A 15,539-nucleotide genomic window follows, 5' to 3' on the forward strand; every position below is an offset into this window, starting at 1 on the left:
CAATCATTACATGGTTAAAGGTATTTTCTATTAATACAGCTAAACATGCTAGTGAGTGGAGTATCAACCAGTTAGTCTCATCTCTGCTTCTCCTCCTCCATCACTAACAAGTAAACTAGGTCATTTCCTTGGGGCATAAGCTTGAGATAGTATATTACAGTGTTACAGTATTTAAATACACCAAGCATGGGGAGAGAAGGAAAGGCAAGAAGAGAAAATGCCCCCTTAAAACACACCACTAAATAAAAATAAGCCTGAAATTGAATTTGTTCCTATATTATCTCTCTTCTGACACTGATCATGAATGTCTGGCAAAAGAAGAGAGACCAGAAGCTGGGAACCATTAACAAAAAGACTTTGTATTTAGAGACTAGATTACCTTTCATCAGTACAGCTCAAAGAACCACACAAACTTTATTAATTCTCTGCAGATTCACAAAAACACTGTCACATGGGCTGCTATTCACCTCCGTGGGTCATGCCACTGGGCTAGTGGCACAGTGATTAAAAAATAACCTGAATAAAGCAGAAATTTGGCTATCACACCCTAGCCAAATTCAGAAATTTTTCAATATTAAAATGAACAAAAGTTCACAAAACTTTAAGTTATTCACATAAAATGTTTAAACACAGTGTTCTTTGGAAGGACTGACGCTAAAGCTGAAACTCCAATACTTTGGCCACCTCATGCGAACAGCTGACTCATTGGAAAAGACTCTGACACTGAGAGGGATTGGGGGCAGGAAGAGAAGGGGACGACAGAGGCTGAGATGGCTGGATGGTATCACCGACTCGATGGACAAGAGTTTAGGTGAACTCCAGGAGTTGGTGATGGACAGGGAGGCCTGGCGTGCTGCAATTCATGGGGTCGCAAAGAGTTGGACACGACTGAGTGACTGAACTGAACTGAACCTTTACCATATTTTGTCTCAACAACATACCAGTTTTGTGACTCGGCAAATTACCTCTCTGTGCCACTCAGTAAAATGGAGGTGGAGGTGGTGACATGTCTCTCTTACAGTTATTCTGAGTATTAATGAAACCAGACCACAATAAGTATCCTACAAACGTAAGCTACAAAAGTTATTCAGTCGATGTTAACATAATTATTAAGTGGACTTTGCAATTTATGAGCAATAGATTTAGATTACTAAATGTAACGGAATTTGAAATGTACTAATGGCATTTTTCTCACTCATTTCACACCTTAATCCCCTGTCACCATTATCATGGGTGTATTTGCCCTGTCCCCCTATTTTTCCATAGACTATTAATGTTTCAGCTAAACCATCCAACATCTAGAGTAAAAGAAACAAGGTTAATCTTCACCCTTCCACAAAACAAGAACCAAAGCTGCAGCAACAGATATTTGACAGACCTTTGTTTTTAAATTCTGGTGAGCCAAATCTAAACAGATCCCATATGCTGCCAAGACCAGGCACCCGCCAAGGTGAGAAATCTTGAGACAGATATCTAACCGCCATTCTGGTGAATGGGGAAGGGAGATGTTTATTTGTTTTTTAAGGGGAAAAGAGAAATAATTTCAGAGGAAAAATAGCAACATAATATTTATTAGTATAACAGGAAACACTACTCAATTAAAGAACCGATAAGGAAAGAGACAACTATCTTTCAACTCAACAATCTGTTTGTGGTAAAGAGTCAGAGAACTGTCGCTGTGGGCAATCAATCTTAGATATAAAATATGATGAATTTTTCCAGCAGATGAGGATAAGAACAAACACTTAACAATCCACTGGACTAATGAATAGAACTCCAAAACATCCTCTCCTAAATACTACTCATATGAGTACAACTGGTGAGTTCACAAATACTAAACACAGAGAAGAAACCCTAGGAAGCAGGAGGAGAAAAAAAAATCCTTCTTGGTAACTCTGTGTGAACACACAGGCCCCTGGAAACATCATAAGGACTTCACTTGAAAGCCAAGGCAAAGTGAGACATTGTCAGAGAGGTGCACTCCAATGCTTCTCCTATTTAAAACAGCCTCTGGATGTCGACGGCCTAGCGGAAATTCTCACATAGCTAGGTTTTAAAAGACCAGGACCAACAATTATATAGAGACAGTGATACCACTGTTCTCTTAAAATGCTATCTAGTATTATACTGATAGATAGATAGATAAATAGGATCTTCCTGACCCAAGGATCGAGCCTGGGTCTCTGGGATTTGGGGCAGATTCTTTACCATCTGAGCCACCAGGGAAGCCCCAGATAGATCAATACATATTAGCAAAAAAAGGAAGAAGGGGGAAACAGGCACACTCCAGGTTGTGATGCTGTTTCTTCTTTATATCCTCTGTACTTTACAAGTTTGAAATTTATGATGAATATATACTAATCTCATAATCAGGACTATCTGATGACATTCTTTGCAAGGTTGAAAGCTTTTCAACGTACTTTTATTAAACTACACTGGCAGGCTGTGTAATTCAATGATTAAGTTTCTGAGTCTACCCTCATGAATAATGCTTAAGTTTATAATTTCTATACTAATTTAGTACCAATCTTTGGTCTTAAGCATACTGACAACCAGGAAAAAAATAACTCAAATATCCACATTTGCTTCACTCAAATGTCTGTATCACTCTACATTGTACTCTGCACTCAAGGTAGTTATAACCAACCCAGTGAAGTTAAAATACCAAGCAGACCTCCAGATCACATGCATTTATTTAGCTAATGAAGTCACCCTCTCAGAGTAAAATGTTCCACACTGAAATTCAAATGCAACCCTGTATCAGTAATAGTCTCCCCCCTTGTCAGGAAGTAATTCGCGTTCTGCATGCAGGATATCCAGATAAAAGGCAGAAAATGCCCACTTGTAAACAAACTTAACTTACACTGTGTTCTTACAAAACATTTAACAGAAGTACCTCCTCCCTTTTTCGTTCTCAATACAGGAAAAGCGTACTCATCTTTTGGGAGGCTTATATTTAAAATGGACCTAAATCAAAGCACTGACGATAAAAAACATTTAAGAAGGTGCTTAAATTAACAATCCATTTCAAGGTTAATTAATCTTATTTTTCCCTAATCAATTGCATTCTCTGATCCACCCCCCCAAAAAAACCTAATTTCGCTTTCAGAAATAAAAAAGAAACTGGTTTAAAATACATACAGAAAAATAATGAAAGTAATCACTCTGATCATATATACAAATAAAGGGCAATGAGGAAATTAAAGGATAAACAAGATAATCTAGAAATTATATATATAGCAAATGGAAGGAAAAGAGTATTTTTAAGCTTGCATGGAGAAATTCTGGAAGAATACAGAGAAACTAATAAAAGCAGTTATTCTTATGGGAAGAGGGGAGGACAAGGCAGATGGGGGAGAGAAGCAGAAGTGAGCTTTCCCAAGGCATAACTTTTGCGTATTTTTTTCAGTAATGTAAGTGGATAGCCTGTTCAATAAGCTAAGTGAAAAACTATGCTAAGATTATTCGGACTGCTCACGATTTTCCACCAACCACAGCCCTCATATAATGCAGATGTACAGAATCCCAGCTATGGAGTCAGGCTGCCTGGAGTTCCCTGAGATACCACCAGCTGAACATCCTGAGAGCTGCAAGGAGGCACCCGTGCCCATATGGTGGTCACAGGAACCAGACCATCAGCAGGGAAGTGGCAGAGCACCTCAACAGTGCTTCTCAGATGCCAACAGAGCCAGGCAGAAATTAGTTATGCATAGCAGAGCCCCCTGGAGAAGGAAATGGCAACCCACTCCAGTACTCTTGCCTGAAAAATCCCATGGATGGAGGAGCCTGGTAGATTACAGTCCCTGGGTTCGCACAGGACTGAGTGACTTAACCCAAATCAGCAGAGCCCCCGCTTAACTCCATCTCCTTTTCTACTCATCTGAGTGCTAAGTCCTCAAGACATTTTTATAAGATGTCTAATACAGCCACGTAAAAGTCCCCCACTATATTTTACCTTGTGTTACTGCCATGTTAATCAGTCAGTTACTACACAGTCCTTCACACAGTACTTTCCCAGCTTTTAATCAGAAGGGGTAAAAAGTAGAGGAAAGAACAAAGGGATTTCCCTGTAGGAATAACCCCAAACAGTTGTCCGTTCTCCTCAAGCAAGATATTGTTTTTCTTTGGGGGGAGGGGAGATAATGTCTTGTGAAACAAATAAGAAGAATAAGTGAAAATAGAAGAATGCTAATGGAAGGAAATTCCCACCATCTCACAGAGGGGCAGGGTGGGGGAATAAAATCTTATGCCAGAAGCGTTTATATTTGTGTTTTAGAATATAATTTTTAGATGAAGCAAGCTAAAAACACCTAAAATCAGTATTTTACATGTATAGGAGTGCCACTGTCCTTCAAACTTACAGGCAGGTTTTCTAAGTTAGATACCAATTTAAATTGGTAATTTGGAAATCAGAACTGATTTTCCTTCTAGGCACAATGTTATCAATAATGGTTAATTCCACTCTTTAATATTTACTTGTGTATCAGATCATTCACACAAAGTGGCAAACTACCCGGATAAGGACCTATTTCCCTTGTACCCCTCGCAACTCAGCACTAACAGAATAACCCCGAACACACCTCACGTACGGAGGACTACCCCACCATCTTCAATGGACCAGATTCCTAACCCACAACACAGACTGGTGTTTCCAAAACTCTGGTTAATCAGAATCACCTGGGGGTACTTGTCAGGCAGGCGTGTTCCTGGCCTCACCCCAGACTTGCTGACTCAGAGTCTCCAGAATCTCTGTGAATCTGTTTTTAAACAGGGCCCTGGTGCATCTGATGACTCAGAATATGTGGGAAACACCAGATGAATGAAATAGTGCTAACAACTGTTCTGCACCCAAAGGTGCTCAGGGAATGCTGAGATCTGAACAGAGCCCCTCAAGTTCTGAATGGGGACATGAAATCAGGTAGGAGCGGGTTTAGGCTCTGACAGCTCCCTGGGCAACTGAGATAAAGGAGATGTTCTTAGAGCTTCCCAGGTGGTGCACTGGTAAAGAATCCGCGTGCTAATGCAGGAGACACAGGTTTGATCCCTGGGTGGAGAAGATCCCCTGGAGAAGGAAATGGCAAACCACTCCAGTATTCATGGACAGAGGAGCCTGGCGGGCTACAATCCGTGGGGTCACAAAGAGTCAGACATGACTGAGCTCCTGAGTATCCACACTTAGAGCTAAGAACCCAGTGGGAGCTCAGTTGGGTCTGCAGTTCCTACAAAGGGAAGGGAGGAAATGGAGGTGCACAGGGCCCCCAAACATTTGCACAAAGGCTCCAGGAGAAGGGCTCACTTCCCCCATCCCCAACCCCACAAGCCAAATCCCTGTAATGCAGAAAGAAACCACCACCCTTCACACATTCCTTCAGGAACTACAGGTACTTTAAGATCCTGGGCAGAACTCTCTGGTTTTCAGATGGGAAGTAGCTGTGTATTTATCTCTGACCCAAGCTTTATCTTCTCAGGTTCAGTGAACAGCCACCTAAGGTAGTACATGGACATCCACGTGCACCCAGATGCTAACTCAGCCGTCACCGTCATCAAAGCAACAGCAAAGGTTAAACACACATTAGCTGTGTGCGGGCACTGTGCTAGGTACTTCAGAGGCATGTCTCCAATTTCTTGGCTATTTGATAATAGTTTGAGAGGTTTCAAAACGAAGAGAAGGAAAAAGGAGAAGGCCAAAAGACTTACGACTCCCCCCAACCTCCGATATTTGACAGGCTTTTGTCATATCCTCTTGGCGTCAGTTTCTCTCATCTGAGTACAGAATGTCATGATTTGAGGAGAGCCAGTACCATGGAATGGTTCGGACAGGCTCTGGACACAAGTCTGCCTGGGTTCAAATCCCAGCTCTGTCACTTATTAGCTGTGAATGTAGACAAGTTATTTGTGCCTTAGCTGCATCGTCTTTCAAACAAACAACAACATCTGCCTCATTCTGAAGCTGCTGTACATAGTGAAGCATCTGACGTACAGCAAGTACCCTGACATCAGTGGTCCTCATTATCAGGCAGCACAAATCACCAAAAAGACAGCCCAACACCAGAAACTGGAACTGTGCTGCTGCCTAGATAGCAATATCTCTTTTCTGTTGTTGTTGAGGAGATGCTAATAAACACTCTCACAGATATATTTAATTCAGAACAAAAGGGACTGAGGCTGGGACCTCCAGGGCCTTTTCTCAGAAGAGCCTTCATTCAGAAACAGAAGGTCCGTATCTTTTGCTACATTTGTCTGACGTGCTACTAAAGCACGCTTTTTTAGAATCACAGACCACAAATGTAACATGTGAAAGCAAGATGGCCATTGGCACCATCCTGCTGATTTTGAACTTTAAACCTTGCAAAATTAATTCACTCCAGGATATAAACCAATTTGAGGAGAAACAGAGCTAAATAAATAAGTTAGTAGGTACCTAGTTAGGTGCAAGTCATTTTATTTTACATTTAAACTGTGATTTTTAAAATATATTAAAATAATAGCCAGAGAAAAACACTGCATGAATTTTGTTTCTAAATTTTCTTTCAAAATATTAAGACTCTCAAAGACTACTCTCTCATTGTGTAAGTTTTTTCATTCGTTAGTCCCAATCCTAATACATACAAATGAAATTTTAATATTGGCTCTTCCTCTTATACAGAGGAAAAACTAGGTAATTACTAAATAAATCATTTCTACCTAAACCAAATAATTATAGTTTCAATACCCAGATGTCAAAGAGTAGAGTGATGTTTTGGCTTAAACAATACAAGCTCATAATGTTTTTTCAAAAATAACTCTCTTTTTTAGAAATCTAACATATGGCAAATGCACTTAAACAATTCTCTTTCCAAAATGATGTTAACACTTTACAAAGATGAAGAGGAAGCTATGAATGGACTGTGGGCAGGATATACACAAATTTGAAACAAGTACCTGCCTGATCTGTTTGGAAAATGACTAACCCCTCAAAACGTAACACTCCATGCACTCCATGTGGGTAAAATGTGAGTTGAAAGTCTGTATGGTCATAAAGAATTTACTTCAGAACAAAGGTTAAGAGTCAGAGAGAGAATAGTGATCAAAGTTGCTTTTACAAAATCATCTGAGATACCACTGTTATCAAATGTTGGCTTGAAAACTCAACATTCAGAAAACTAAGATCATGGCATCTGGTCCCATCACTTCATGGCAAACAGCTGGGGAAACAATGGAAACAGTGACAGACTTTATTTTAGGGGGCTCCAAAATCACTGCAGATGGTGACTGCAACCATGAAACTAAAAGACGCTTGCTCCTTGGAAGAAACTTTATGATCAACTTAGACAGCATATTAAAAAGCAGAGACATTACTTTGCCAACATAGGTCCGTCTAGTCAAAGCTATGGTTTTTCCAGTAGTCACGTAAGGATGTGAGAGTTGGACTATAAAGAAACTGAGCGCCAAAGAACTGATGCTTTTGAACTGTGGTGTTGGAGAAGACTCTTGAGAGTCCCTTGGACTGCAAAGATATCCAACCAGTCCATCCTAAAGAAATCAGTCCTGAATATTCACTGGAAGGACTGATGCTGAAGCTGAAACTTCAATCCTTTGACCACCTGATGCAAAGAACTGACTCATTTGAAAAGACCCTGATGCTGGGAAAGATTGAAGGCGGGAGGAGAAAGGGATGACAGAGGATGAGATGGTTGGATGGCATCAGTGACTCAATGGACATGAGTTTGAGTAAACTCCAGGAGCTGGCGATGGACAGGGAGGCCCAGTGTGCTGCAGTCCATGGGGTTACAAAGAGTCGGGCACGATGGAGTGACTGAACTGAACCCCTCATTAGAATCACAAACTGCCAAAACTGGAAAGGCTCATAGGGGTTATTTTAGTCAATGTCTCTATTTTACCAACAAGGAAAGGAGGTTTTGAATAAATTGCTCCAATATGCGGTAGAAAATGGCAGACGTGAAGTCGGACTCAAGTCTCAGGATTCTGAATCCAATGAGCTTCCCCATCTAATTTAACACTCCTCCCAGTGCTCTAAGAACACAGGGGTACTTGTTAAAATACTGGAGACTCTGGCTCAACAGGCTTCGGAAGGGTCTGGGAATTCGTAACTTTAATGAGAGTTCCAGGCAGTTCTTAAGGTCTGGCTAGTATGAGAAACACTGCTTCATCTCATGCAGTCTCCTTAACCTGAGGTACAATCTGGTCACTCAGCTGTCAGTTTCTATTAATACATTACTTTCATGCATTGGAGAAGGCAATGGCAACCCACTCCAGTGTTCTTGCCTGGAGAATTCCAGGGATGGGAGAGCCTGGTGGGCTGCCATCTATGGGGTCACACAGAGTTGGACACGACTGAAGTGACTTAGCAGCAGCAGCAGGGACCATCCAGGGATTAGAGGTGGGTGGAGACCTCATTTCCACACCAACATCCTCCCTAGTATGTGGTATGTTTCAATGAAAGCAAGTCTAATGCCAATTTCACCAGAAATAACAAACATTAATCAGCAGGCATGCAGGCACAAAAAACCATCACACAACCTGCTCTTAAAAATGCAGTCAAGTCTCTACTCTGTCTTCTGAATTGACAAGCGCCCTGCATGAAAGGTTCATTCTGAGGAAGAAGCAAAGATGTTCTGACATCAGGACCAGTCAACCCTCTGGTTGGGTCAGGGGAACAGTCATTGTGAGGTAGGACAACATGCATCACCCAGAGAGTATTAGGCCACAGTGTCTGCCTAATACAGACACTATAAACCCAAACTTGTTTATGTAAAAATAGTGCTCATACAATCTTTCTGCTGGCTAGCTATCTTGACTACCACTTATCTCACCTATAAAAACTGTATACATTCTACCAAGGCTGTCATGTGCGGATGCACACGCTGAGAACCACACATACCCCATGGAAACACAGCTAGCGAATACTAACGGATGAATGGTGCTCCCTAGAGTTGTGCAACACAGCAAACCTACCTGAACTTAGAACACTTCTAGAATCTTCTGAGGGGGAGAACAATCTACTTTTCTGGAACCATAAGGGGAAAAAAGCCAACAAATCATCTTTTTTCCTATTCTGTTTCAACAATTACATTTCGTATTCACCCAGGAAGCACTGTTAAGGTGAAGTATGGGACTAAAATCAGAAGACTCGTTTGTCTGTCTGTATATACCTCTTACTAATTCCAGAACTTCCATTTGTCTATAAAACAGACACTACAACCTGGCCCTCCTACCTCACCAGGTTTTGAATCAAATAATGGATGTGAAAAACACTCTTTCAATTATAAAAGTGCTACATAGTGTAATGTTATTACTAATTATAAAAAGAAACAAATCACACAGGGTTTAAAAATAAAACAGGGCTGTGAGGTTGAGTGTATACTGATTTCTGCAAAGAAAAGTCTGTTCTGATTGTTTACAGAGCCAAGATGTAACCACCCACATTTCTGACCACTGTCACTATCTTCAATGGGAACTTATTTTGTCAGCAAAAATTAATGACATTTGACTTCTATGGGAAGAAGTTTTCTGGTGGTTAAGCTCATAACCTTAAAGAGGTAGAGAGTTTACTTTTTCATTTGCTTTTAGAGTAATTGTCTCGTTCTGCAGACTTGCAGCAGTCAGTATACCAGTCCCTCCCAAAGGTTTTGTAATGATTCTTGCTGACACTGAGCACTAAGAGACTAAATATTAGTTCAGTTCAAATGTCAACTGAGGTAGTGCATTCCAGACACAGTTTTAAACTTTAAAACACAAAGATACAGCCACCCTTGACCCTAGGAGCTTGCTATCTAGCAGAGGGGAGCAGAAATGAATAGATTTCAGCCCATACTGGTAAATGTGGGGACGGAGGTACAAAAGAGATGTCCATACTGGATACCATGGGAACTCTCCCTCCAACCTGGTAGTGTCAGAGGAAGCATTAGGAGAGTCTTGAAGAATAAGCAGGAGAAAAAAAGTCAAGTGTGTTATCCTCAATCATGACAAAAAATTATTTTGGATGACTACCTATGAGATTGTGAGGAATGGCAAACTTGACCAGATACTTCTCAGAACTGAGGCAGGGGGCTGGCCCACAGGACTAAAATGCTGCTTCTATATTGAAAAGATAAAGTGTATCCGTTTTTTCAACAGTTAGCTCACCTCTGATATGTAGAGAGCCATCAGGCAGTGAAATATACACACACCACTGCTACACTCTGGCTTCTGATCAACTGTTAGTTGTTGCTTGCTCCTTGGGAGACTCATTAACAAGGTTTATCTGACAAGAAGGATGATATTAACAGTCATCATTATCCTTGGGACGGTTTATGAAATGTATCTAAACTTTTCCCCATTCCCACATGACCCTAAAAGGGATGGGATATATGCAATGGGTCAGCAGGTGAGCCAATCAGAAGGTCTGGGCTCCAGGCCTGCCTGTGGCATTAGCCCACCACCTAACCTGGCCTTAATCACTTCGACTCTCTTGGACTCCCGTGTTACGCGTTAATGAAAGAGATGACCTTTACAGTCGGTTCCAAGTCTAAATGTCTGTGCCTCCATTCTAATGGAACATGTTATTCTCTACACCTGACTAAAAAGGGACAAAAATGACTTCAAAATGTAGCTTTTACACAGAAATAAGACATTTTAAAAAAGAAGAAAAATCTTACCTGAGTCTAAATAAGATGAATGCATAATGTTTCAACTCATTTTAGCATATAAAAAAGTTAAGTGGGTGAAGGTGAAAAACCACAGAAACATGTTTATAGTTCAGCTTTCTTCTCTACATTTGTACTTCTACTCTCAGACATACTTATATTCAATAAAAGCCTTATATCTCCATCATTTAAAAAAAAAAAAAAATGAGCCAGATTTCCTGGGATGAAATCAAAGATACAAAGAAACTTGTGAAAAGTTTTTAAAAAGAGTTATTTTAGTCACTAATTAGGATGACCTTAGTTAACTCAGGGAATTGGGGGGGATTTGGCTGCAAACCTTAGCTATTGGTGCATATCTATGAAAAGAGAGAAAAGTGATACATTTAAATGTAAAACAAAACTGTCAAAAGAAGGAGTTCTGAACCTTCAGGGAGTTTTTTCTAGTCTTTCAATTCCCACAATGGATCAGTTCACCTACCAATCAGCTCTGCCTCATCACAGCATTCCTCAAGGATGAAATGCTCCTTCACCTACACACAGACACTACATGGGAAAGGTATAGAAGCAACACGTGATTACGGGATGACCAGGACATTTTACTAAGACAGTATATCCTAATGCATGAGGTCATTATTCACTTTAAGTAGATATATTCTACTTAGGTCCAACAATTTTGAGACTGATTTTTCTTCTTCTCTGACTTTTTTTAGAGGGCAGCGTCGGGATACAGGGAACTCTCCCCTGGTGGGAACAGCCCACAACTTATAAGGATGTGTTGACAGCAATATCAAAGAGATGAACTGTAAAATGTAAAACCATTACATGGGAACTTCACAACTTGGAGAAAGATGTATGACAACAAGCAATCTCACTGGTATTAAAGTACTAAAAATGAACTCTTCCAGTTGTAAGGTGGTAAAATAGAGTTAAGCTTCTCTAGGAAGGAGAAAAAAAAATTAAAACCAGCTATTCAAGATTGCATATGAAGTGATTCGAAGAGACATAGTATTTCATCCTGAGCTGCTGAAATCTAGGCCGTGTGTTACACCTCCCCTCCCACCCTGCAATCCATCTCCACTTTACTCTTCACGCTTAGGATTATGATCAAGTCCACCTACCAAAAGGGGAGAAACCACACAAACATCACGCTGAAAGTTTCTCTATTTTGGGCCAGCAGGAAATTCCAGTTACTTCATTCACTAGAGCTAGTTAAACTACTGAACTGAAATGCTTGCATGAAGAGATCACTACCTAGGGACAGATACTTGATTTTCAGGGTTGGAGGAGGTCAGACAAGGACGATTGGGATTTTGAATCTCAGTACAAAGTCAAGGACCCCTGAATTACAAAGAACTGGTCGGCGAAGCGGCTAGGGGTCGGCAAGAATTAGCACCAAAAGAGAAAACCCTGAACTAAAAGCACACTTTTATTTTTAAGAGCACCGGTCAGAGAAGTGACCAGCAGCCCCAACACTCTCTGAGAACTTTTGAGATTTTCAAAAACGGATCCTCCTGAAGTCTCGAGGACTAGAATCATCATAAATCCATACCCATCCAGTACCCTGGTTCCTCCAACAGGCTACCTTCCTCTGACCCTTTTCCCACGACCTTGGCTCCTCCTCTGCCGACAGCGCCTCGGGGGCTCCTCTCAGCCTCCTACACAGAGAGAAGGACCGGAGAGACGGACAGCCCAAAGCCATCAGGGCGCCCACTCCATCGAGGCGGCCAGCAACCTTCGGAACCCGAGAGCGCCGCGCGCGCCCGCCACCTGCACGGCCACCGGGTCTCGGATCACGCCATCCCCACTCGGGAGCCCGACCCTCGCGCGGGCGGGTGGCTCCGAGGCTCAGCGCGGACTCCCGAGAGCCGGCCCGGAGCCGCCAGGGGGCGAGAGGGAGCAGCCGGCCGGGCGCCTCCCCGCCTCGTTCCCTTCCCCCGAGCCTCCCTCCACTCACGGATTTTCACTCGGCGGTGGTCCAGGCGCGCGGTGGCGGCGTGCAGGGCGTCGAGGCGGCAGTGCAGCGCGGCGGTGCGGCGGCCCAGGGCAGCCGCCTGGCCCTCGAGCTCGCCGAAGATGTCCCCGGCGCAGCGCGACAGGTCGGCGAGCTGCGCCAGCAGGCAGACCAGGGCGTGCGAGCTGACCTGCTCCAGCGAGCGGAAGAGCGGCGCGCCCGCCGCCCCGGCCGCCTCGGGCCGGCGCAGCCGCGCGGGCTCCACGGTCCTCTGGTGGAAGGGCATGGCCGGGGGGGCGGCGCGGGAGCGCGGCGCTCAGTCCAGCCCCAGTCTGCGCGGGGCGCGAGTCCGCATCCAACACAAAGAAAAGTCCGGGCGGCGGCGGGGCGCCGAGGGCCGGCAGGGCTCCTGCCCGCCGGGGAGCAGCGAGGCGAGCGGGCTGGACGGACCGACGGGCGGGCAGCGAAGAGGGGAGAGGCGGCCGCCCGGGGAGCCGCAGGGAAGGGCTCCGGAGGGTCCGAGCGGCGGCCGCCTGGCGCCCGGCTGCGACCTTCCAGCCGCCCGGGCTCCCGAGCCGCGCGGCCAGAGGAAGTTCGAGGAGCAGCTGCCGAGCTGGGGGCGCGGCGGCGAGTTGGAGACGCGAGTCCCGCTGAAGTTTGCAGGGAGGCAGGAAAGAGCCGGCGGCTCCTTCCCTCCCTCCCGATTGGAGAGGGAGGAGGAAGCGGGGGAAGTGCCGCCGACACCGGGCAAGAGGGAGGGGAGGCGAGAGAAAGGAAAGGGGGAGGAGAAAAGGGCCGGCCCGGGGAACCACCTGCGGCTCCCGCGGCCGCCGCGCCCGGCGCCCGCGGGGAGGTGGTGGCCCCACGCCTGGGCGCACCCTGGCCGGCCGGGCACTGTCGCAGGGTCCCGGGTCTCCGATGTCGCTGCCACACTTCCCGCCAGAGCCTCCCGGCGGCTGGACAGAGCCCTCGACCGCCCCGGGCCCAGTGCGGGGAGGGGTGGGCGCCGCGGGGGCGGAGGCGGCAAGCCCAGCTGCGGCTGCTCACCTGCGCTCCTGCCCGCGAGGCCCAGGTCAGCGCGCCCCCGCCCCCGCGGGGACATCTCGGGGCCTCTGTGGGTCCCCAGGATTTCTCCAGTCCCCCCACTGGAAAGCGGCCAAGGCTTCCGGGCTGCTGTGGTGGACATCGTTAGATCATCCAGTGGCTAGTGGTTTTGTAGCAGACAAGGAGTGCGCGCCTCCTAATTAGGGGGACGAGGAGGACTCTAAGGATTTCTTTTTGCAGGGGGGCTTCAAGTGTTTGTTGGCAAGATGGCTCCTCCCTTGCCTCCCTCCCCTCCATCTGGAAAGGTCCTGGCTGAAATGTGCCGAACCTGGGTTTCTTCCCCCAGGCATGTGTGTGTGTGTGTGTGTTGGAAAAGTGGGGAGCTGAAGGGGATAAGGGACGGATCAGAACCTAGAACCCTGAATTATGTACCTGGAAGACGTTTAGTTAAATGCCATTGAGGTCATAGCCATAGAACACCCCACTAACTCAAACCTTCTGGTTAGAAGCATTTGAGGTGTCCAATACCCCAAAGCCAAAATCGCACTGGCCTCATCGCGATGTTTGCTCAGCAAAGGAATCTCGGTTCTTTAGTTTTGCCCCCCAAGTGACCCGAATTGCCGTGCTGTTGGGCTGTAGTTTGGGAATCAGTCTCCCAGATCAGTGCTGATTGTACTACAAAGTGGCTCCCCTTTCTCTGAGAGATATGAGTGCAAGACCAACAGTCCTGAGAGAGCCCCTCAGATCAAAGTTAGTGAACAGAAATGGGTTTTGGTCTTTTTCCCTTGTTGTACAACTGATCATTTTTCACAATAGGGACGAATAACAATCTCATAATCACCCACTCTGACCACCTTTGAGGTGTTCTGAGGCACAAAGGAACTGCTGCTGTCCCTGAAAAAAAAATGCTTTGAAATTTATGAAGCACTGTATAAACATCAGTTACAGTATAAAAGTGTGCGATTGCCACAAGAAATATTTGCTGAGCGCCTGTGTGTGGAGCATGGGCTAGAAATAAAAGTACAGTCACCAAAGCTGAATCCTTCCCACCCATTAGGGTGCTCCCAGTGCAAGGGACCAGAAATAACGTGCTGAATTCACAAGCCTACAATTCACCTATTTAAGGTATACAATTCAGTGGCTTTTTTTTTTTTTTTGTATATTCACAGTGTTAGAACATGAGTAGATATTGGAATATTCATAGAGAAAACATGAAAAGATGCTCAAAAACTAATTAGATGAAGCAATACTATTAAAACATTTTTCCCTTAAATAAATGCTTGAAAACCGGGTCTAGCTCAAGATGCCACTATGAGAACCATGACACTGCCCACCTCAGTGGGCCATCCCCACCCTCCTTGCTGCTGACAGAATTCGGCTTGTGTACTGGTATGTCCAGCCTCTGAAATAAGTCATAATCTTTCTGTCCCATCCTGGTCTGACAGTTAGTGGTCAGGTGTGACTCAACTATAAGCCAATAAATTTTAAGGCGAAGTGGGAGGCTTCAAGAAATATTCACCTCCTTGATGAGACAAGAAAGAAAAGAAGGCTCTCTCATTCTCCCCTCTCTGGTCAAACCCTGCCTCCTGCCTTTGAATGTACTCAGATCATGATGGGATGTCTTTAACAGTGGCAGGATCTCAAGGCCATGAGAGACAGCCCTGGAGAAAGAAGCCATCATGCAAATGCTGCACTTACCCCATAAGGATGACCGTTATGCACTTAAGTGCTTCCCAGCTGGCACTAGTGGTAAAGAACCCACCTGCCAGTGCAGGAGACATAAGAGACAGGTTCGATCCCTGGGTTGGGAAGATCCCCTGGAGGAGGACGTGGGAATCCACTCCAGCATTTGTGCCCGAGAATCCCATGGACAGAGGAGCCTGGCAGGCAACTGTCCATAGAATTGCAGAGTCAGACAC

At 44.8% G+C, this 15,539-nt stretch overlaps 2 protein-coding genes across 3 annotated transcripts in view; one reads left to right on the top strand and one right to left on the bottom strand.

Moving 5' to 3' along the window:
- Positions 1 to 13,285, bottom strand: part of NHSL1 (NHS like 1) — a 257,856-nt gene extending 244,571 nt beyond the window's left edge. Inside the window, exon 1 of one of the 2 annotated variants that reach the window (XM_070376756.1) lies at positions 12,580 to 13,285. In XM_070376756.1, the coding sequence (XP_070232857.1) occupies positions 12,580 to 12,862 (283 nt within the window). In that variant the 5' untranslated portion in view covers positions 12,863 to 13,285. The remainder of the gene's footprint in view (positions 1 to 12,579) is intronic. The other variant, XM_070376758.1, reaches the window with a different exon arrangement.
- LOC138989149 (basic salivary proline-rich protein 4) lies at positions 12,861 to 13,784 on the top strand. The gene has a single exon (XM_070376457.1). The coding sequence runs from the start codon at positions 12,861 to 12,863 to the stop codon at positions 13,782 to 13,784; it is 924 nt and encodes a 307-aa protein (XP_070232558.1).
- The last annotated feature ends 1,755 nt before the right edge of the window (positions 13,785 to 15,539 follow it).

This window comes from Bos mutus, chromosome 9, assembly GCF_027580195.1.
Source record: "Bos mutus isolate GX-2022 chromosome 9, NWIPB_WYAK_1.1, whole genome shotgun sequence".
In the NCBI taxonomy this organism is placed as follows: Eukaryota; Metazoa; Chordata; class Mammalia; order Artiodactyla; family Bovidae; genus Bos; species Bos mutus.